This window comes from Anopheles bellator, chromosome 2 (genome assembly GCF_943735745.2).
Source record: "Anopheles bellator chromosome 2, idAnoBellAS_SP24_06.2, whole genome shotgun sequence".
Classification (NCBI taxonomy): domain Eukaryota; kingdom Metazoa; phylum Arthropoda; class Insecta; order Diptera; family Culicidae; genus Anopheles; species Anopheles bellator.
Genome location: NC_071286.1, coordinates 84,442,598 through 84,465,065, shown reverse-complemented (window position 1 = coordinate 84,465,065; position 22,468 = coordinate 84,442,598). Strand labels below are relative to the sequence as shown.

Genomic DNA, 22,468 nt, shown 5'->3' with positions numbered 1-22,468 from the left:
AGCTCCGCATGCGGCAGACGTTTGAACTACCGTCGGAAACTTTAGCCATCCTTTTCTAGCACACGCAGTAGCCGCATCGCGCCACGAAAGAGATGGCTGTGTGTTTTGCTCACCATTAGTCACAATTAGATCAGATTCGCGACCGAGACGATTCGCTTGGCAAGTGCACAAATTCAGTCAGTTTTCCATCGGCGTGAAAAGGCGAGCACAATAGAAAACATCACATCTTTTGCGCCGTCGTCCATTTTGGTGATTGCCTTGTTCCATTGTTTTTGTGTCTTCCCGTTCGGTGAAACTATTTCACAACACATCTTTGTGCATTTTTCAGAGTTCAGGCCTACTACGCACTACGCCTCACGAAAAAGTGAAAAGCGCAGCATATAGAGAGTGAGGTACACGGGTTTGTCGCAAGGAAAATGACCATCCCAACCAAACCGACGGCCAAAAAGGCTGAAAAGTCCATTTTGCCCCTTGTTGCGCCCAACACGGCGAGTGCACCAGCTGTAAGTAAACGACGTTTTTTTTCTTGCTACACCATCCCAGTTTTCCGCCCCCTTAAATCGCGGATGTCGCAATAATCATCGACGGCCATACTTCCGCGAGCATTGGCCGAGCGAGGCTACTAAGATTTCCCTTTTCACTTCACCTCGCATCGCATCGCGTTGCTTCGTTATTGTTTTTCCTTTTCCCAATCGAAGTGCCCCTACCCAGACGATCGATAAGCGATCGTGTGTAAACATTCATCATCCGCCGGGCGCTGGGCGATTCCTCTGGAGAGATTATCTTTCGCCGCCACCATATTTATGTTAACTCTGTAATTGCCTTCCGTACACAGAGCAGGAGAGAGCGAGAGAGCGGTCGCTCGGTGCTGCGTGTTAGTAATGGAGTTTTTCGCCCCCTTTGGCTGGAACAGTCTTTTTTGCCTCGCTCTTGAATCACCAACTACCCCATTGTCACTTTTTATCTATTGGTTGCCCAGTACCAAGTTTGGTGGCGAACCACGGGACGTGATGAAATGGCGTTTCACTGTTCCGTCTGTGTGTTTGTTTTTCTTTACCTTGGCCGGGTGCGTCCGCTGATTATAGCACAATTGGTGATTCACTTGCCACCGGTCACCGATTTGTATAAAACGTTTTCGTCTTATCATCAGCTTCCTAATTTGTTGGTCTCAGTCAAGCGAAAAGCATCGCAGCGAAGGGGATGCAAACAAGATGGTTGCTTGGATGATTGCATTGCTAACCAGAGTGTCCTGTCAAGAACAGCCGCGGCCCGGAGCCAGCCAGTCGATATGTTGGCAAATCGTAAAGGTTGCGTGACGGGCCAACGTCCGATCGATTAATCTGATCGACCACGCGAACTTTGCGTGTCAAATAATTAAGAATTGGGTTTTAAAATACGTCGCCTCTTAAAAGGTTCATCATTCGTCTTTTCTATGGCGTGCGAGTTGACGATTCCACTCTTTAATGACCCCCGGTGGATAGGTGTTGGGGATTAGCACCACAACCGGAGACCCTCACTTGTAAGCGATTAAAGTCCCCGTACGGTCACCATGCGTAGGTGACCGTGTGGGGACAGGTCTCTGGTAATGGGTCTTCATATATTAGAGCGTCCAACAAGTTGATGTCAAGGTTTTTGCGTGTAACGGTTCACGAGCCCCCAAAGAGAGAGAGAGGGGCCATTACGTTCTAGTTTCCATCGAGTGTTTATTATTGTAAATCTTAAGACTCATTAGTAGGTGGCATCCGTGTGACACACTCGCCGATCTAGCCGGACTGCGGCCCAGAAGGCCTCGTGGAGGTTACGGTTACCGGGTCCAAGTAGATATAGCTTGTCAGCGTAGGCGTGACGGTGACGCGCTTGGTGATGCGCTGGTCGAACGCAAACACCGATTTGGTACGGATCGGTCCGCCGCCACCATCAAGGTCGTTTGGTGTTCCGGGTGATACTTTCATAACCGTGCGTTCCTTGGTCACCGTAATGGGGTCGAGCGTTTTCGTCATTGTCACCAGGGCCGAGGCATCTGGTGCCATCGGTGCTCCGAGAAGCTTCGGCGGCAGCAGATCCTCCGGGAGAGCAAAGTGACCACGTAGCCGCTGTTCGGCACCGACAGCCGGGGGCAGATAGTCGTTCGATGGCGCTGGCACTGGAAGATACTCGTTGTTGAGGGGCGGCGGTGGTGAACTGCAGGTCGCCGTGACGGTCGACACTTCCCGTAGGGTTTTCGTAGCCGTTATCGAGGACGTCTCGGTGCGGTACACCGATGACGTGTCCGTCTGGGTCCGAATGAGCGTACTGACGGAGGTGCTGGTCAGTGTTCGGTAGGCGGTTTCTGTGTGGAAGGAAGTCTCTGTCAACGGTGGCGCGTAGCTCGTCGAGATGTACGTGCTAACGTAGGTTGTTGGCAGTAGTTCCGTCACGGTACAGGTCGAGGTCCGAGTGACCGTATCGGTCAGATACTCCACAACCGGCACGCGCTCCGTGAGGTACTCTACGTGGACCACCGGCTTGGTGACCGTCCGAGCGATCGTACTGACCAGCACTTCAGTGCTGGTGATAACCGGAAGGGTGACACTCTCCGTGTGGGTTATCCGTTCTCTCAGAAAGGTGACGATCGTTTCCGTCACGTTCACCTTCACTGGCACGCTGAGGATCGTAGCGGAAGCCGTACAGGGTGGAGGGGGCACCGGCTGTAGTGGACAGCTGGGTGTTGTGTAATCGTATCCGGTGAATGACGGCGACGGGTAGAATCGTAGGACGTCCGGTGAACCATCGGATGGCCGGAAAAAGACGGGCAATAGTAAGCACACCACCGTCACAATTCCGATGGTTCGACCGTCGGTGTTTGGCACAAACGCGAGCATGATATCGACACTACAAAACTGCGGATTCGGATGTTGTCACCATTACCACACGCTTTTCCTGTGCGTTCTAATCGGTTCTAATCCGTGGCCGCACGGGGTTCCGTCGCCAACGATTCCTTTGGCTTACTAATCGAACGCGCGCCGGTGTCGCGTCGTTTTATGGTCCGTACGGCCCCGCCTTCGTTAAAGAAAATAGGCGCCAAATCCAACAGCGTACCTCTGCTGGTCAAAGGTGTGGAACCATCACCATCGGGGAGCATCCCACACAACAGACGCGCTCTGACTGCCCGGTCTTACCTAATACGGTCGCGGGATGCCATAGGTGGCGCGGCGGTCGTCGTGGTTTGAATTAGGGGCATCTTCCTCGCTCACGCGTACGCCGTCGATCTGATACCGAGGCTTCAGACACGGACCTAACAGCTTTGCGTGGTGTCCGCAAATATGCAAACAACGTGTGTCGTCGTGGGATGCGTGGTCACTGCTTATGCGCCGCCGCGATGCTTTCTGTGCAGAGCTTTGCCCAGTGCGCGATGATGGTGTAGTAACGATGGCAACCACCCCGCAACTCGTCGCTTGGGTTGCTTGGGACCGTTTTTGGAACGCCCCGCCTCTCTGTCAAGATCAAGTTCACTCTGAAACTGGTCTACCGACCGATGGCTTCGTTCTGCCAAAAATGTTCTGTCTTAATTAGTTATGCGTGCCGTTTTTGGCCGCTCGTGAACAGAAGCTCGCGTTGCGAAATTTCGCATAGTACACACTGTAGTTGAGATGCTTCATTGTATCAATTGTTTCTTCATTCATCATTGTATCTTCATTTTTACTTTCAGGACGATGGCGGAAACAATTCCACGGCTTCCAGCATCATCCTGTTGCGCCGTGGCCGTCAGCTGTCTCCGGCTACGGCCGCCATTCTGCTGATGGTGGCCCTGCTTGGTTTCTCGATCGGGACCATCGGTGGACTGTTCTACTTCCGCCAGTACTCCCAGACCCGCAACCACATGCGGTTCCATGGTTTCTGCAAGATTCCGTACGACTCGAGCAACTGGGATCCCTTGGTGTACCACGCGGTCAATCCAGGCAATCCGGTCTTTGCGGCAATCCAGAAGGCCACGTCCGAGGATTCGTCCGCCGACGACCAGTCGGGAGCTGAGAGCAACAACAACAACAGCAACGCGGTAGACGATGCGGCAGATCCGTTCTTCCGCGAAGAGTTCGAGCTGGGCCTGTCGGACGAGGACAACTACTCGAAGATCGATGTGCCCGTGTTCCGCGGTCAGCGTCCGGCCCGTTTCCTGCACGACTTCAAGTTTAACCAGTCCGGCATCATCGATATGGCGAGCGGCCGATGCTTCATTATGCCGCTCGATCGCGAAACGGTTCTACCGCCCAAGTCGCTGCGAGATCTCATCCAAAAGATGCAGCGCGGTTACTACAACATCGACACGAGCGTGCTGAAGAAGACGATGCGCGTCGTCACGCCGGAACTGACCGACTACACGGACGTTTCGCCTCGCATCACCAAGGAGTGCGTCGACATGAAGATCTACGAGCTGGAGAAGATCATCAGCGGTGGTAAGTATAGTAACGCGCGGCAGTAACCATGACGACGGGATGCGCAATGATTCGTTCCCAACGCCCGTTTTTTTTTGCAGTCTACAAACGGTCGACCGATATTGTGGAGCGTTCCAAGTTTGCCGAATTCGGCGGTAACCACATTTCACTCATCGACATCCTGAACATGGACGAGCTGGACTAGAGCGTCAGCGGCGGCGATAAATGCGGAGAGTTGCGCGGAGAGCATGATTGGTGATGGGGCGCATGGGTGGAACGATGAGCGAGGGCAGAGGAATATAGCATGAAAATTAACTGTTTTCTACTCCTAATTGAATTCTCTTTAGTGAGCGTATTTATGGAACACCACACCTTCCCTCCGAGGGTCGTGAGCGGGGAAGAGAACTGGTAGGATCGTCAAGATAGCGTCATTTGCATCCAAGTTACTACTACTACTACTACTACTACTACTGCACTATTGTTGATAAACACAAATGCAAAGAGAGAAGACTATTGATCTTTATTTCCGGTGGTATTACTCGATTGTTGCTCGCGATTGTGTGAGTGGGTCAGTTTTGGGTTCTGTCTCGTTTGTCCACACCAAGCGTACCAAGCAGAGCTTCGTTCGCCCGTTCCGCCGATCGCGCTTCTCCGCATGTGCGAGAGTTTTATTGCAAGTATTTTCTTTTTAATCGTGCACAAAATGTGATCAATTGTCGTCGTGTCAAGAGTCGCTGCCCACCCGATGGTCCATAAACACGCACCTCCACCTCGTACCGTTGCCGTGCAAGACATTCCCAAAGTTGTTACAAACTATCTCTCAAGCAACATTCACCACCATCTGTTAAAGGGGGTTGAAGGGCGCAGAATGGTTTTCAATTGAAATGCATAAGAAGCAGAACAAACTTACTAACTAACCGTTAATATCTTCTGAACAAATTGTGGCGCCGGAGGCAATGTGGCAGCGCGGGAAGAGTATGTTTATTGGAATTGTAAAGAATAAAAACATTCTATTAGTAAAAAACACGGGGGTTGCGTCTTCGTTTGTTTGAAATCTTCAATGCCTTTATTTAGGATACACTATTAGTGTCATTATCGTTACTTTATATGCGTACAATATTACAAGGTGATTAAATACTCTCACGTACCTGATCTTCGATCGGTAGATTCTTGGGATTGACTTGCGTTTCCTACAGACGGCAAAACAACGGATACAATTGAGGCTATCTAAAAGTGGGATTGGGATGCGTCCTCGCCCGCCGTCACGCCGGAGACCGGTCCCTAACATCCTTAACATCTAATCAGTCTTTATCACTGTTGCCAAAAGCAGCCCTCGTTCCAGTTGGTTTGTTGTGAAAAATAAATGGAGATTATTTTCTTCGGTCCTGAGTTCATTGTTGCCCCGTCGTTGGCGGGTGATGGAGAGCCTTACACGAGAGGTACCTAATTCTATCCAAACCCCCGGCGGGCTAGTTCGGTATGGTTTTTTCTTCTACTGTCTAGTTTTAGAAATTGCCTTTGGTTTATCCTACGTTTTGTTTGATTTTCTAATGTTTTCCCCTAGCACGCACTCTCCACTCTGTCCCGGGGCCTTTGCCGGGCCACAGGGCATTGTGAAGAATAGTCTTCTCTCACAATCACAATCCGTTCGCCGCTATCATCATCAGGAGCCTCTCTGGCCCTTCTAGCCATCCGTGGGGGGGTAACGTTAACCTAATCACAACATACTTGGTACACGATGCTTAACGGTGGCCCCCTACTCGTGTGTTGTTAACAAAATTTGGCTAACTATTTAGAGGTTGATTGGTTCTCGATCCCTTGGGGCACCTTGCTTAATACACAAAAACTTCTAAAGTCTTTGGGCAAAACCAAAGGTTCCAAATAACAAAACTCACTTGCAGCTCTCTCGCCAATTGCTAATTGTTTCTTTGTGTTGAGCATATGTACTATGTGTCCAGAGGGCGCACACGTGGGCAACGAGCGATCACGCGGTCCTGTTCCGGAGTTCCCTGCTACTTACACCATAGTCGCTTCCCGTGTCACTCTGACCCCCTGCCTGACCCGCATCTTGGACGGTATGAGTTATTTTGTACTATTGGAGATTAATGTCACTCGCTTGGCAACTTCTCGATTGCGATCTCAAGACATGAGAGATCCTTGGCGGTGGCGTCCCTCAGCTTAATGCTAAACGTTGTTTAAAAAAGTAGCTATTGTTTTGGTTTCAGTTCCGCCTCCTCATCGGCGCCGTCTTCCGCAGGGTCCTTGGGAGGCTCCGGAGCCCCGGGCTCCGCGGGCTACAACACGGTCGTGCTGGTGCTTCGGGTGTTCACGATCATGGTGCCTCCGCTTGTGCCAAGGATCGATCCGGTCGGAGACTGCGGAGCGCCGCCGGTGATCATCGAGCCCATCGACGTGGTACAGTGCAGGGGGCTCGGGATGCTGGCCGCGGGCTGACCGCTGCCCGTTACGATCGTAGTACCACCGATGGTGACCGTTCGGCTCTTGCCGAACCCAAACATTGGCACATACCGCAGCAGGCTGTTGTTGCTCTTGGTCACTTCCGTGTCCCGCTGCAGCAGCGGTTCGATCGGATTGTACACGTTCAGATGCGCGGTTCCCGAGGAGCTGCCGCTCGGCCCTTGCTCCTGCGACTGGTCCCGCTGCTGCGGGCGGCTGAGGGGCAAATGCGGGTGGTACTGGTGCTCCAGGTCGTCATCGTCCAACGGCGACAGCGGGTTGACGGTAGTGAAGTCGGTGGCCACATTCAGATCGTTCAGGTTGATTGCCCGCTGCCGACTATTGCGCTGCTGGTTGCGCCCGGTGGCCATGATGCTCACGTTGTTGTAGCCATTGTTCAGATCGTTCAGGGGCTGCGTGCCGACGAGCAGATCGGCCGTCGGTTGCTGATCGTCCTTGTACTTGCGCAGCCCCGGCAGCAACTCAAACTGGTCGCTCCCGTTGTCGACCATCTCGACCGAGGCGAGCGGCACGTCGAGACAGGGATTGAGCAGCCGCGGATAGTTGGAGATAAAATCGGACACTTCGGAGGCCGATGGACGCTTCTTAAAGTCCTCGTTCCAGCACGCCTTCAGGAGCCCCTCGAGCTGGGGCTTTACTCCGGTCGGAGTGGCGAGTGTGTGGCCGTTTTTCAGATGCTCCAACACCTGGTTGTTGGTGAGGCCTTGGAATGGGAACGACCCAAATGTGATGATCTCATAGAGCAGCACCCCGTACGACCAGACGTCCGAGGCGGGCGTGAAGTACCCGAGGGCCAGCGATTCCGGCGCCATCCAGCGCACCGGCAGCATGCCGCGCCGGTTGAACCGATAGTAATCGTTTTCGAACGTGGGCCGTGCCATCCCGAAGTCGCCCAGCTTGACGACCCGCTGCGCATTCACCATGCAGTTCCGGCAGGCCACGTCCCGGTGGACATACTTTTGCTCCGCCAGATACGAGAGGGCCCGCGACACGTCGAGTGCCATCATCGTAAGCCGCTTGTTCGAGATGTCCGAGTCTTCCGATTGCTTGCTGTTGACCAGATGGCGACGGGCCAGTAGGTACGTCTTCAGGTCACCGTACAGCATAAATTCCATGATCGTGTAGACCGGTTCCGACTGCAGGCAGACCCCGAGCAGACGGACGATGTTGTTGTGGTCGAAGCGCTTCATCGCTTCGGCCTCGGACAGGAAGTCCACCTTGTCCTCGGTGGTCGATCCCACCTTGAGCGTCTTGACGGCCACCGCCGTCCAGCCTTCGTCCTCGATCTGCGCCTCACCGCCGTACACCGTGCCGAAGGCACCCTCGCCGAGCCGCCGATTGATGACGACCCGGTCCTTCGGGATCTCCCACTTGTCGAGCGTGTTGAACGGGATGGCCGACGGTGACAGGAGGTCGATGCCGAGTTTCTGCAGGTATTTGGCCGACGTTTTCATCTTGCGATCGTAGCGCTCCTTCCAGAACAGGAACGAAGCCACCGAGAGGATCGCGATGCAGAGGATGCAGAACACGGTCGTCACGACCACGGTCGCTTGCTCGCAGCTGATCCCGAACAGGCGGGCCACGCCAGCGAACGAGCACACGAGGGCCCCATCGTCCGGAGCGCGGCCGTCCCGCGTCATCCACACGATCGCCGACTCGTTCAGGCGTAGTTCTCCCCCGATCAGCTCATACTCGGCCTCGGAAATGTTGGGCGTAAAGTGGCCCACGATGTTTGGCGTCCCGTTCACAAACTGAACCACGTTGATGATCGTGTACCGTGAGCCAGCCTCACCGAACCGGATGCGCCCGGAGACACCCTGAAAGTCGGTCGCCCGGATAATTTCCATCAACCGGTTCGTCGTTTGCTGCGAGTGGAGATCACTGAAATAGGAAGGATCCTCGCGCAGCAGCCGATCGAGGGCCAGAGCGTACACCCAGACGGCGTCGTACGCGTAGCCGGCATAATCCGACGCCTGATAGCCCTGCTCCGCCAGCGTCCGGGCATACTTCTCCTTCCACTCGCGCACCGTCGATCCGTCCACGTCGAGCCGAGCGTCATCGTCCGCGTACGGTGCGTGCGACAGCGAGAAATGGCCGTTCATGGCCCGCAGCAGCTCGCTGGTCGTGCACGCGCGGGGCCCTCCCGTAGTGGCCGTTACACCACCACCATTGCTGCCGTTGTTGCTGCCCGCGAGCGTCGGCGGCAGGCTCTCGTTGTGACGCTGCTCCGCGCTCAGATTCCACACGTTCGACAGCCAGATCGGCAGGAACCAAATGTACCCGTTTTCGGCCGTCATCTGTTGAAGGCGATAAGGATAAGGATCAGTTTTGTCAATCGTTCGAGGTTGAGCAAATTTGAAAAATAGAGAGAACATAGAGCTGCGAAGGTAGCCTCCGATTGCATACATCTAGGCGGTAAAAGCGGAAACGAATCTAACATTCGAAGCTAAACCGCCAGAAAGTATGCAAACGGTTGTACTCGGAAGCGGAAGGAACGATTCGAATCCGCCGGTTTTGCCGGACAAAATCAATTCACTCTCCATTAAACCGGTGGCCAACACCACCGAGATTGCTGTACTGTGGGCATGTACGAACAAAACGTCCCGCTTCCCATCACTCTTGCGTTGTGCTCCGCAGCACACGGCGGTAATAAACGGTTTATCATATTAGCTTGTAGATTTGCCCAAAGCGTGGCTCAAGTTCTCAAACGGTAACCGTGGACCGCTTGCTTACACTTTTTTATGACTTGCAACTTAAAATTCATTAGGCAGCAGTAAATTTAGCGCCACAGCGCCCGTTTTGCACCCTTTTGTTCGCTCTGATACTTTGCTTGCATCGATGGGCTGCATTCGGCTACAATTCATCTTGTTCCGAACCGCGATGGAGGATCGTAGTCAGCACATTCTAAGTGCTGTGCAGTGTGATTGAAAATTGAAAAAAAATGTCAGGGCCCAGGGACTCCAACGAGTCGTTCAATTAGCGAAACGTGACCATAATTTGGCACTGCTGGCCCCTGCGGCTGCCAATAGCCCACCTGGGCCGGTTACGGTATCCGATTCCAGTGTTGCTTCGCCACCGGCGCCAACCCACCCGACCGGAGTGAATTGCTCGATTCGGAGGGAACACACCATTTCGATACGCAGTATCCGATTACAGGGGCGTTAAGCGAATTGTTTTGCTGGATTGTGCAGAAATTTATCTTACCGTCGCACAACCCAGAACGATTATCGAATTATTCTTTGCCACCCGATGGCCAGCAGCTAGAGCTGGACGCTCGACGCCGGAGTTCGATTTTCATGCTAAATTCCGTCGGATAGCAATTGCATGCTAAATGCATAATTACAGCAAACGATACATGCCGAACCCACTGCCAACCGATACCTTGGTGCGTTCCGGTTCCCTCCCGGTTTCCGGTTGAGCAAGAACGAAACGGAAAACCCGCTTAATTTGCAAACTTTCGCGTTCGCGCAGTCTTTGTTGTTTTCCATAACGTCTATACTTCAGCACGCCGGAATCGGTTTTAGTGTCCACAGCAAAGCTTTGGCCACCTGCATGCCCCGGGATCGGGTTCAGGCGCCTGAGGAGCGTTTATCGATGGTGTGCAGTTTCGGTGGCACCATTTTGAGGCAGCCAAAGTCGCGCCCTCGTAAGATGAGCCCCCGAACAGGTTTCTGATTAAGCAATTTTCAATTTTTGCGTAACGCGGCATCAAATGAAGTGTATAAACAACGAACGGCGCGAGTTGGCCGGGTTGGCGCCGGCCAAGGGTAACAAATAACCCAACGACACGGGGCACCTGTTTTTTCATTAATCACTCCGGTGATGCCCCGATGACCGCGGTGGCATTAAGGCGTCGGGGGCTCGTGTCGATCGATCATATTTTGGCCGTAATGAAATTGTTTTCTTTTATCTCGAACCGAAATCATCGAAAGCACGGCGCGACTCCCTGGAGAGCCTGGAATGTTAATACTCTGGCGACAAATGTGTTGGTAGCTCCGGCATCCAGCCACCCGCCGAAACCCTTGGCCAGGACAGAAATAGGGTCCCCGCGTTCGTCGTGTCATTGAATATTTACGGGAAACGCACCGACGTTTTGACCTTGGGAACCACCAACACCCGATGGTAACAGGGTGCTAGTGTGGCCGTCGAGCGGCCGACGATTTGAATATTCAGCAGCCTTGCTTGTCGGCGGACGGTATTTCGGGCAGAATGGTACTCCCGGACGGGGACTTACCTCCAGTTTGTACGCCTCGCACATGATAACCTGAGCCACCTTGTCGTCCACATCGGCGATGATGATTTTGGCATTTTTCGACTTCAAGTCCTGCAGATACTGTGCGCGGAGGGAGAAAGGACACGGTTTATTAGAAACTCCCCCGGATGGAGCCCCGGAGACGGTGGGCGGACTTACCCGGTTCATCTCAATATCGGTGCGATCGCGGGGGAACTTTTTGTTCGAAATCAGATCGATGTGGTGCTCCTTCAGGAGCGACTCCATGTACGAAATGTACTCGGTGGCCTTCTGGCCGTCCTCGGTCAGGGCCGCCACCCGGTGCCAGTTCAGCCGTGGCAACAGTTGCGCGTACACGTGCTCGTACTGTCGGTTCTCGCCGATGGTCCGGAAGAAGTAGGGATACGTTTCCCGGTCCGAGAGGAAGGCTCCCTCGGCCGAGTACGAGATGACGGCCATGCGGAAGTGCTTCGAGACACCGGCGATCGGCTCGACGGTTTCACTGCAGGCCGGCCCCAGCACACCGATCATGCGCGTCTGCTGGATGTAGTAGTTTATGAACGACTTCATGACCGTATCCGCCCGGCACTGGCCATCGTTCTGCTGCACGGCCAGCTCGTGGTTCAGCAAGATCGTCCGGTTACCGTTGATGTCGTGCTGGGCCATCAGTGCGGCCGGCGCAATCCCCAGGTACGAGGGCCCCATCCCGGACAGCGGAAAAATGCCCCCGATAAACACTTCCTCCTTGGCCTGGCCGTGCGGTTTCCATTTCGCCCAGATCGGCTCGCGGGCCCTCATCCAGTCGCAGGCGATCGCATTGTAGTACTGCGCCACGCCCTGCTTGCTGTACTCGAGGTTCGTTTCGTCCCGGGCCGCCAGGATGCGGTCCTCGTACTGATCGTACAGATCGAACACGCTGCGCATCTCGTCCTCCTCGAAGTACAGCTGCATAAAGGACTGCACCGCGTGGTCGGAGAAGCGGAACTGCTTGGCGTAGTACTTCAGCAGCGGGGTCATCTCGTACTTGCAGCCCGTGTCGTTGCTGGCAAACATCTCCTCACACCGCGGCATCGTCACCGGCAGGTACTCCATCGTCCGGCTGTTGATCACTTCCGACGGTGTCCAGTGGAACACGAGAAACTTTTTCCCGTTCTTCCGGTCACCCCCGTACGCGGCCATCAGCTGGCGGATGGCGAGCTTCAGCTTGTCGCCCATCCACATCACCTTCAGCTGGAAGCCCATCTCGTGGATGTGCTTCACCAGGAAGCGCGTGTCCTCGTAGTGCGGGGCCAACACTAGCGCACACTTGCGGCCCTCGGTGCACTGGTCCGGGATGAACATGCCGTGCTCGTTACACTCCTCCCCACAAACCCGCTCGGCGTAACGCCGGATCGAATCGAGCACGCCCTCGGACACGTCGAACTTTTTGATAAACTCATAGTACCGCCGATCGAACACATCCTCCTGGAACAGCGTGTACGGGAGCAGCTTCGGGAACGAGTCCTCCTTGCGGACCAGCGGCTTCGGAATGAACAACCCGAACCGCCCCGGGTTCGTGATGGCTCCCGCTTCCTGAATCTCCGTCGGGATGATGTGGTAGTCCGACAGTAGCCACACTTCCAGATCGATCGTCGGATCGGGCCACTTGCCGCTGTCGCTGCAATTGGAAAGCAAACGATTTTTCGGTCATTTAGGGCTCAAAACCGGCCAAAAGCCAAACAGGAGCGCGTGTCCTTAAAACCGTGCACACCGGTTGCATACTTTCAGGCGGATTTACATGGAGCCCATTGCTTGTGGATGCTGCCTACTTGCAGGCGCACGTTCACTACATATTTTAAGCGAGCCAAACATCCATTAAAAAGCGAATAATGGCGGTCGGACACAACGTAACCCTACCGACCTGGTCCCAGATGGCACGGGTCCGGTTTTCCGGTACTCGAGATGAAAAACAAACAAGCGCCTGGTATTAATGGCCAACGATGTATAAAAACACCAACATATAGTTAATCCGAGAGCTCCCTTAGTAGCATACACCCGCACGCACGCACCCTCCCGCACGCCGCCACATCCGGCCACAGGAGGAAAGATTGTTTTTCTGAAAATGTAAAGCCGCTCCCGCCGGCCACATGGGTGTTTGTCGCCGAATGTTTCACGAGCGGGTAATATGATGGCCCTGGGAGCAAAAGAGAGTATCAACACATTCTGTTCCCCGGCGGCCTCTGGCTCAGTTCCACCCCTCCACCCCGGGGGGCGGACCAAGTGACAAACTGCGTGCAAACATCAAATCAAATGTACTTCTATTTCTGGTGGGGATTTTTAGGAGATGCTGTTTGAACAGTCTGGCTGCACAAATTTCATGTCCGCCTGTTTCGGGATGGCCACAGCCATTTTTCGTTCGGCACACGCGTGCGATGCGGGTCTACCCGGGGCGGCGCGCTCTGTAGAGGTTTGCTTCTGACGCAAAACACTTACACCGGCCGGCAGCGGTTCTGAGCCGTTTATTGACACAGGTGAAACGGAGTAACAAAATCGAGACCCAAACAAAAACCAAGATAGCGTGAGTGTAGGGTGTAATCTGAAGGCCCTCTGCACGCCGCGTGAAGGGCACACTGAATGTCAATTAGATAAACAGGGTTTATAATGGCGCAGGATGTAGTTTAGGTAATCAACCGCTTTACCAACCCCCTGAGCAGTGTATCGATTTCTTAAAAACAGGCGCACTCACACACCAAAACGGGTAACACTCTCGATCTCGATCCTGCATTTACGCTCCAACCTCTACGGGAGGATCAAGTTACGTCGCCTGCGGCCAGGCGATCGGCGATCGACCAACTGGAAGTTTAGCCAAATCGGAAACATATATCGCTCTGCGCTCTTTCAGGGGAATGGTGCCAATCGCGCCATTCGAAGACTCGCCGCAGCAGCAACAACATTCCTTATCGGCACCGAACGCTCTTTGGGGCGCTAATGAATGGAAGAAATATTTAAAAATGCCATTGACAGTTACACACCCGACCGACCGCCCCCCGGTGCCTTGGAGGCCATTTGAAAACATTCTAAGTCTGGGCCATAGGTAAAGATTAATGGCACCGTTAAGATTGCGTTCCTCAAAGTGAACGGTGCTCGATATTAAAAAGTGCGACCAACCAATCCCGAATACAACACCTATCCGCGGTGCAAAAACAAAACGAAGAATAATTTCAATCGCTTCCTGGGGTCTCTGTGGCTTCGTTCAGTTGAATCTTGTTTCTGGGTCCGCCTTGGACACGGACTTTGGCTGAGAGTGCCAAAGGCAAGGTGTGCAAACAAGGAACCATATCGCAATCGGTGTCTCTCGATAGAAGCGCTGATAGAAGCGATAGGAACATAAATCAACCAGGGCGTTCAAGGAAGATCTTCTCTGCTCCAAAAGTGGGAGATCGGCAAAATCCTAGCCACGGCACACATAAAAGATGAATCATTAACGCGAACAACTACTTATAGTTTTACACAATAAGCTTATCGCTAATTCAAATCCCAAAGATTCCCCGTCGTCCCGAAGTCCCAAGAAACGCAGGACCCGTTCGTGGAGTTTCTGAGAAAATTGCCACCATTTCCATAGCATAGCACCCGTAACGGAAAAGCTTTGGAAACAGCTAATGAAAACCTCACGACAGATTTATGAGAAACCCTGGCACACCCTCTGGCACGACGGTGGACATCGCTTTGTCAGGCTTTGTCATAGAGCAGGAAAAGGGGATTCTCTATTTCTTATGTTCCTGTTATTAATCCAGCCGTGCATTAGACCATCGATAATGGACTGCATTAGGATGGCCACGGCTCGCTGCCTGAGAGCTGGTGGCACCTGAGAAGTTGCTTAATTATTCGTCTACCCGTCTATCACTCGCTAGCTGGAAGCAAACAGCAGGACAGTCAACATCTGCTAATCTGATCCATCTGTTCCGTTTACTTTTTGCACTCCAATTCAATTACTGCCAAAAATTAAATCTCTCAACGTACGTAACCTTATCGCAGACACACTTCCGTCAGCGATCCGTTTTTGGAAAGACATTAATTTTCGCCAGACACTCTGGAAAGACTGATGGCTGTCCGGTGTTTCGGCGAGCCGTTGGGCCGACCGAGCCCGCGCGGACAGTGCACCTTTTTGCATCGTGCACTAACCTTCCCAGGAGCTTAAGCTGCCGGCATGTGAAAATCCTGACCCAACAATCTACAATTTAAATGCGCCCCATTCCGAAGAGCCATCAACTTTAATGGTTAATCGTTGCTGCAGTGCGCACGCACGTTGGATGTCGTGGTGGCGCGCAAGCTCTTTACACCAAACTTCGGCCACGACAGGATCTTTTTTTTTTATTAGCTGCCAAAAATCCAACGGCCGAGGCCGAGTGGATTGGAGTCGGGCAAAAAATAGCGCCAGAGTCGCGAAACATATCAACATGCGGTTTTGCTTTATTTTCGTTTGGGCCCCGCTCCGCTAAATGTCTTGTTGAGTTTCAGGGGACACTCCTTAGCCCGTTTGTGGTAGGCCGCGAAGTAGAATGTTTCCGTCGGTCGGTGCCTAAGGTAAGGTAAATTTATGGCCTTAAGTCTTTCGTCGATCGCACCGCGGTCGTTGATTGCAATTTGATAGGGGGCCAACACAGCTCAGCAGCCTCAAGAGGAAGGTAATTTGCGAAATAGATAGTGTCACTTAATTTGCACTACTTAATGCGCTAGGGTTTGCGCAATGATTGATTTTGCATCGAAAGAGAAAAACAAAAGAAACCATACCAATTTGCCAAATTTGATTAATTAGCGATGCATGCCTAATTAGCGAAGGACCCCTAGTGGACCGGACTCACCTGACGAGATGCTCCAGCGTGACGAACAGCCGGATGCGTTCGGTTTCGATCTTCGGCAGTTCGTCTCGATACTCGACCAGCTTCACGTTCCGGTAGCCGAGCACTTCGCGCAGGAAGATCGCGTAGATGCGCGATACGATCTGGTGCGTGAAGCGGCGCGTCACCTGAATGGAGATCGAGTCGTTCTGGTTCGGTGAGGCGAACCGGGGCGTGAGGTTCACTGTAACGAGAGATAAGGAGAACCGACATTAGTAGTAGGTCCCGATCGGCAAAGGTCACCAGAAACCGCGACGAGTCCCCTGGCGAGTGACGTGATCAGACCCGGCGTCCATGGGGCCCCGCCAATTTGTTAGGCAAATCATTGTTTGCATGCCGCCGAGTTCGGGAGACAGCTGACACTTCTTGTCGATTAATTTTGCGACACAAACCGCGAAACAGCGCAGAGTAACTGTTTTACCAGCCGAGGACACCGAACGAACGTGGGGCACAAAATTAAGGAGCACTGTCACAAGTACGTGGCCACGGCGGGCACAACACATTAAACTTTGGTGCCCCAGAAACGGAGAATGGACACGCGTCTAATTTTGCACTTTTGAGGTTTCTGGGGCTTCAAATATGGTGCACAATAAAATAGTCGCGAGGAGCGAATCTAGGCAAGCGGTGAAAACTCTGCGATGCTCTGAATGGCCGAAGCGCCATCTATTGGCCAACGCTTTATACCACGACTGTCGACAATAAAAACGTAGAATATCTGTCAGAAAATGGCTGTACAAGAAAAATAATTATAAAACGTAAAGTTCTGAAATGCCGGTTCTCACTAGCCGGCCCCTGCATAATTCCGATTAAACAAAAGCCCATTTCATTGGATTCCTCCGGCAGATACTTAAAATTCGACCGAAAGGGAGTGGCGAATGGTGGGCCCATGTCACCCCGAGGACCACCCAAAATACTAGGGCGGGGAGCAGCATTTTACAAACCGTACGCCCCCAGCGCCTGAAAGCTTAAAAGACGTGAAAAGAATGCTGGGTGGTTCGGAGAGATCTTATGCTGCCACCCTTCCCGGTAAGGTTATGTTTCCGTCGAGAAGTTTCCGTTTTGCGGAACCCATGATTTACTCGCCACCATTTCCTGTGGCCGGGGCTCCGGGGAGAGTGTGGCATGTCAGTTGGGACCGGATCCGGATTTCGGTCACAAATTTCGGGCCCCGAAAGACACAACATTCGGGGCGTACGCGTATGTAGGAACGAAAAAAGAAAACTCTCGCACTCAAGCGTAACCAGAATTATAGACCAGGGGCTGATACCCTGCTCTCTCTCTCTCGCTCTGTCTCTCCCGTTTGCTGGCCACATCTGTGAGAAATATTTGCGCCCCGATCGAGAGATTATTTCAGCGCCAACGAACATCCCCTGCGGAATTGATGTGGTTGATGCCGTTACTCGCTACTCACTCGCGGTCGCGCAAACAACCGGCCAACGAGAAAGAATGAAAAAAAAACCAACCACCAAGACCACGGTGGCCAACGGCGTGAAGCAAACGAATAAGTAAAACGCAAAATATGATGAAAACAAAACGAAGAAACGGCCGATTTCAAATCATCCGCGCGATCGTGGCTCGCGGAACAATCTCGCGGTCGCCGGGCGGACGGTACCGTCTACCGGGAGGGCACAAATTGCTCAAATTATTTGATAAGACGACATACGAAGACGGTGGCGACGGTGACGGCAGAGAAGCAAATTTTAACGCTGACAACCGTAGCGTCCAAAATTATTTTCGTCCACGACGGCGCCACAACAGTGGAGCCGAAGACCGGGGTGTTCATTCGATCGAGAACAAAACTCATAGTTCGCGATGCCTGCCCGCCGCGGATTAACCCCAACGGCAGATATCGCGTCGGATTAGATCTACCTGTCATAGTTCAGCGAGCAACCCACGGCAGTGTCCAATTCTGGCTTTGACGCAACGGAAAAAAAACTTCACCCAACCGGGAGGGCGGTCACATAATTATCATTCCTCGACAGTGGTGCTTCCCACCGAGCGTGTATTTCGGGGCCTTTCGGTTGCGAGAAGTCACTTGGAGCGTTACGATCGCGCAGCCGGACGCAGCCGCAGGCGTTATGCTCCCGCGTGTTCAGTCATCCGAGCGGGTTGGCCTGCGGTCGGAACATCCCACCAACCAAGAGCGGAAAAAGGTTACCGGAAATGCGTGAAATAGTTTGGCATCATGGAACCCGGTAAGGCGGCTAATTATGAAATTTGGGATGTTTTTTGTCCCAACTTTGGGAACTTGAAAAGATCCATCAGATCGGAATATATTTCAAGAAGGGGATCGAGGCGATCAAAACATGGATTCACAGAAGCCGCAGAAGGGTTACCATTGGGCAAATTTGCACAATATCCAATGCGGAATATCCGATCAGTTGAGAAGGAATTAGTAGGCACCAGGTATAGGCATCAATGCGATTGATAATTAGCGGTCAAAATGTAGTAAACGATACCTTGTGGAAGTCATCGACCAAAGCGTCCCCGCCCCCCAGAAAAGGCCATCGGTCTCGGCCGATCGCCCGCGCGCTACGTTTTATTTACGGTCTTGTTTAATTCATTGAAGTTCGCCGTATTTTCCGAAAATAATTGCTTTGTTATTAAATAATAGCTAAATAAAAATGCCAGCGCAGCGAACGAAAAAGGTTGTTTTTCTCGCACCATTTTACTTAACGAGCGCGCGCGCGGTATTTACACAATCGTTTTAGTACCACTGAACAAGCTAAAGCTGTCCGCCACGACACAACGGGCCGCGACCTCCCGGAGTGTAAAATAAATGGCCCACGGACCATTGACTATCATAGTCGGCCGAGCGGCTCACTCAGTCGGATCGGTTAGATTTGGCTGTACCAAACGTATGCCAGAGGACATCTGACACTGGCTGACCTGCGGCCGTGGTGTCCGGCTTCTGTTCCGCCATTCGAACTGCCATCTGCAAGCGGAAGCCAAACGTCCTCGACGGGGACGGGTCCATCACCGCGGATGAAAGCGAAACGATTTCAAACGGTTTGGTTGATGGTGATGAGACTTGACGGCCGCTGGTTGCTAGGATGCAAACAGAGCCCAGCCGTCGAGTCATCGAACGATAGCCATCTTAGGATCGACAACATTATCGGCTAATTTGTTTTCCCCTCGGTGTTTGTTGTTGTTTTCCAAAAGCGTGAGGCCGCCGTGACAAGACTTTAGAAACCTCTAACCAGACGGAGGATGGATGCTCAAGTACACAGAGACGGTGGCGGCCCAGACACACTAGCTGTTGTGGCCGTTTATTTATGCCGTCTGGCTGTCGGGGTTTGGGGTGTGATTAACATAATTTTTTTTATGATCGCCGCTAATTTTACTGTCTTCTCTCCGACGAGCGATGAACCGACCGATGAGATGACATCCGTCACGGATCGACCGACCCGCGAGAAGGAAATTTGGCAATCTCCGTTCGGAAGGAATTTCCCATTGTCTGCCAGGCGTTTTGCGATGTCACGGCCTCGCGGGAGAACCTCTTCGAACCGCAAAGGACACAAGCTTAATTTAAAAATCCCAGCCACGCGCGCATGATGGGCCATATGGGACTCGAATCGAAAAGCACGCCCAAGAGGAGAAAGTCAGTGACGACAGTCGGGTCGTCTCGAAACCCTCGATGTAAATTAATATAAATAAACAACCAGTGCACGGCTTGAGTCCTGAGATGCTCCTGCTGATACCGATCCGTTCATTTAAACCCGCTCAACTGAATCACATTTTCCCACACGCCAATAGTAGCAGACGCAGGGCAGGGCTGCCCCCGAAAAAACGGATATTAGCATATCGCGCGGACGCGGACAGTTTGTCACCGAACAAATAGACAAACAAACAAACGGATCGCGCGCGCCACGGGTCCTCTCTGTTATGAAACAAGATAATCGCTTGCGCTTTAGAGAGGATGCTTGGCTGCGGGCAATTCGATTGATCACATCGCACACGCCTGATCGTATCGAAGGAAGTGGGCAACAAATATCGAAGGGGAGATCGACCGCAAAAGCACCGGAAACGCTTTCGTGTTCTTTCACCGGCGGCCGCAATTCGAAAGGTGAAATGCGCAGCGGTATTAATTAATTTTCGCCCTTTTCTCCTCGGCGGCTCCTGTTAATTCAGCTCGGCGGCAGGCAGATTCAGCTCGCACGAATTAATTACTTCCTAATTTGAAGAGCAACGCGTCAGTGGCCAGTTTTCTTGTTTCAATTCCACACCCCTCTCGCCAGAAGAAGCTCGGGAACCGTGCGCGGCTAACGGCGCCGAATTCCGGTCGCCGGCCGGCATTTGACTTTTTAATGAACCTTTTCGGCCCAGGTCCCGGGCGCCTCCGGGCGGGAGGCGGCTATCAGTAGCAGAAGTCAAGTTCAATTTGCGTCTGCGTGCGTGCGTGCGTGCGTGTCTTCGGCCCTCCCTGGCTCATACGCGTATTTGTACGAGAGTATCTGTTTATTTGCTTATTTACATACATTTACGATGTTTACGCTGATATGTTTACGGTGGGCCGCCGAAGCTGTGGAACGTCCTTTGCTGTTTCCTTCTCTCCGCATGATCTTGCGACAGGAGCGCGCGCGCCTCACATGATCATCCGGAGCGCGCGCGACAGAGAGCCCCTCTTATCTTCGGTTACTGCAGGACTTTGTTGGTTCTTCTCTTTTAATGGTGATTATGTTTCGCGCTTAGGTGTGCCGTTAACATTGTTTCACTTTCATTCAAGCGTTAGGCAAAGAACAATAAATCATGGAGCTTGGCGTCTACTCCATCGAAAGGCACAATTAGTGTGCCTTTACTCCTTCTTGCTCCTTGACCGACAAACAAATCTAAACTCAAGTCTCATAATTCATTTTTATTAGGACGCCTTGGTCCTACGCATAATGCCGGTGGTTCGAGTCTTGCCCCGGACTGTCCTCGAAACGAGAGCGATCGACAATTATTTTGTTCGGGGCCATTTTGTTGCCGCTTATTCGACCGGAAGATTATTACATCGCGTGGTGACGTAAATTGTAGTTCAATTTACGACCGTCTCGACAGCACCAGCCACTGTAACCTATCTTGTGTGGTTGACAAATCTCTTATGTTTTGCATAAGAACCACAAAAATTGCCTAAAATCTCCGCCGGCTGACTCGGGCCGCTGTGGCCACTCCGACCGATTGCGACGGAAAACGCCGAAAAAGGCTCTCCAATTTTGTTTCGCGGCAGTGAGTCATTTCCATGTAATTTAAATACATCTACTTGTGCTGGGGCCTTTCGGTAGTTCGGTATCCTTTTTTGGCCCGTCAGAGTCAGAACAGAGCAGTTATTTATAAGAATAAATATATACAGATTACGACAACACAAAACAAGACGGGCCCAACTCAAAGAACGCACGCTCTGCAAAGTGCCAAGGGAAGGGCATTAGGAATCGTATCTAATTCGGAACTGGCACTGGTCTAATTAGGACACTGGTCCCAGCGGGGCACACGCAGGGAACCAGGCCAACCTATCAGTGCGCCGCGGTGGCGTAATTGAAAAAGAGTGCCACGCTGCAGATCATAAATTATTTCATTACGATCATAAAGTACCGTGCCGCGGCGGCAACGTGGCGCATGCGGTCCTTCGGTCGGTTCGGTGTCGGACCCGGACTTTTCAATGAAACACCGGCGTCCGAAGCGCAAGCTGTCTCGCCCAGAAACGCAGTAGCAGAGGGCGTTCAAAGTGGCCTCTGCACGTCCGCGTCAAAACTTTACATTGCGAAGGTCCGCGGCCGTAAGTGAGGGGGAATGTTTCCAAAACTCCGGCAGCCATTTCCGAAGCTCTGTGTGAACCGCAGAGTACCTGAGAAACGCGGGCCAAAACCTCGTCCTCGTCGTCCTCGTACGAAACCACATCACAGCTGTGGGCGGGAAAGGCGTTTCTGCGATGAGCCGTGATAACGGCCGGCTAAGCGAACACGTGGCACAGCGCACGAATACCAACCGCAGACCAGGTGCCTACGACGTAGAAAGCCCGAATCCCAACGGTGACGTACTCCGATGGGTGTCGATGGCTGGGGATTGCTGGGCGAAAGACCGAGATTTCTCGACGAAACATGAAAGGGCCAACGAAATGCGTAACTGGTGGTGCGCACTGGCACTCCACCGAGCCCGAGTCCTTTTTGGCTCTGCCGCATTCACAGACGAAATGTGTGGTTGGGAAAGAAAAACAAAAGTAAAGTTTCCGTTTTCCCAACACGGTGTCCTTCGCCTCTCTCTTTCGACACATTTTCTCTCCCGCTCAGGCCGGAGCCGCGGACCCCGAAAGGAGCAAATGTGGAGCAAATGGCTGGCAGTGAGAGACCGAGAGAGGGGACACCCTCCAAATGATCCTCAAATTATTGGACCTGACCTCTCCGCATCGGGCAGCGGAAGGCAGGACACGGTTTGCCGCGGGAGAGAATCGACCCGCTCGTGGTTCCGCTTGTTTCTGTCCGTGACGTCGCTCC

General features: G+C 52.7%; 3 protein-coding genes across 3 annotated transcripts in view; 1 reads left to right on the top strand and 2 right to left on the bottom strand.

The window, feature by feature from the left end:
- Positions 1-123: 123 nt before the first annotated feature.
- Positions 124-5,420, top strand: LOC131212924 (integral membrane protein 2B). Its single transcript, XM_058207012.1, has 4 exons — positions 124-249; positions 329-503; positions 3,689-4,433; positions 4,514-5,420. The coding sequence occupies exons 2-4, from the start codon at positions 417-419 to the stop codon at positions 4,615-4,617; spliced, it is 936 nt and encodes a 311-aa protein (XP_058062995.1). The 5' UTR covers positions 124-249; positions 329-416; the 3' UTR covers positions 4,618-5,420.
- On the bottom strand, positions 1,747-2,930 carry LOC131212923 (mucin-2-like). The gene has a single exon (XM_058207011.1). It carries the CDS (start codon positions 2,859-2,861, stop codon positions 1,764-1,766), a length of 1,098 nt encoding a protein of 365 aa, XP_058062994.1. The 5' UTR covers positions 2,862-2,930; the 3' UTR covers positions 1,747-1,763.
- Positions 5,421-6,706: 1,286 nt separating the features above from the next.
- The window catches only part of LOC131208230 (uncharacterized), an 18,793-nt gene continuing 3,031 nt past the window's right edge, over positions 6,707-22,468 (bottom strand). Inside the window, exons 2-5 of the mRNA XM_058200883.1 lie at positions 15,963-16,182; positions 11,302-12,778; positions 11,125-11,223; positions 6,707-9,187 (exon numbers count right to left, since the gene is read on the bottom strand). Of these exons, the coding sequence (XP_058056866.1) occupies positions 6,707-9,187; positions 11,125-11,223; positions 11,302-12,778; positions 15,963-16,182 (4,277 nt within the window). The remainder of the gene's footprint in view (positions 9,188-11,124; positions 11,224-11,301; positions 12,779-15,962; positions 16,183-22,468) is intronic.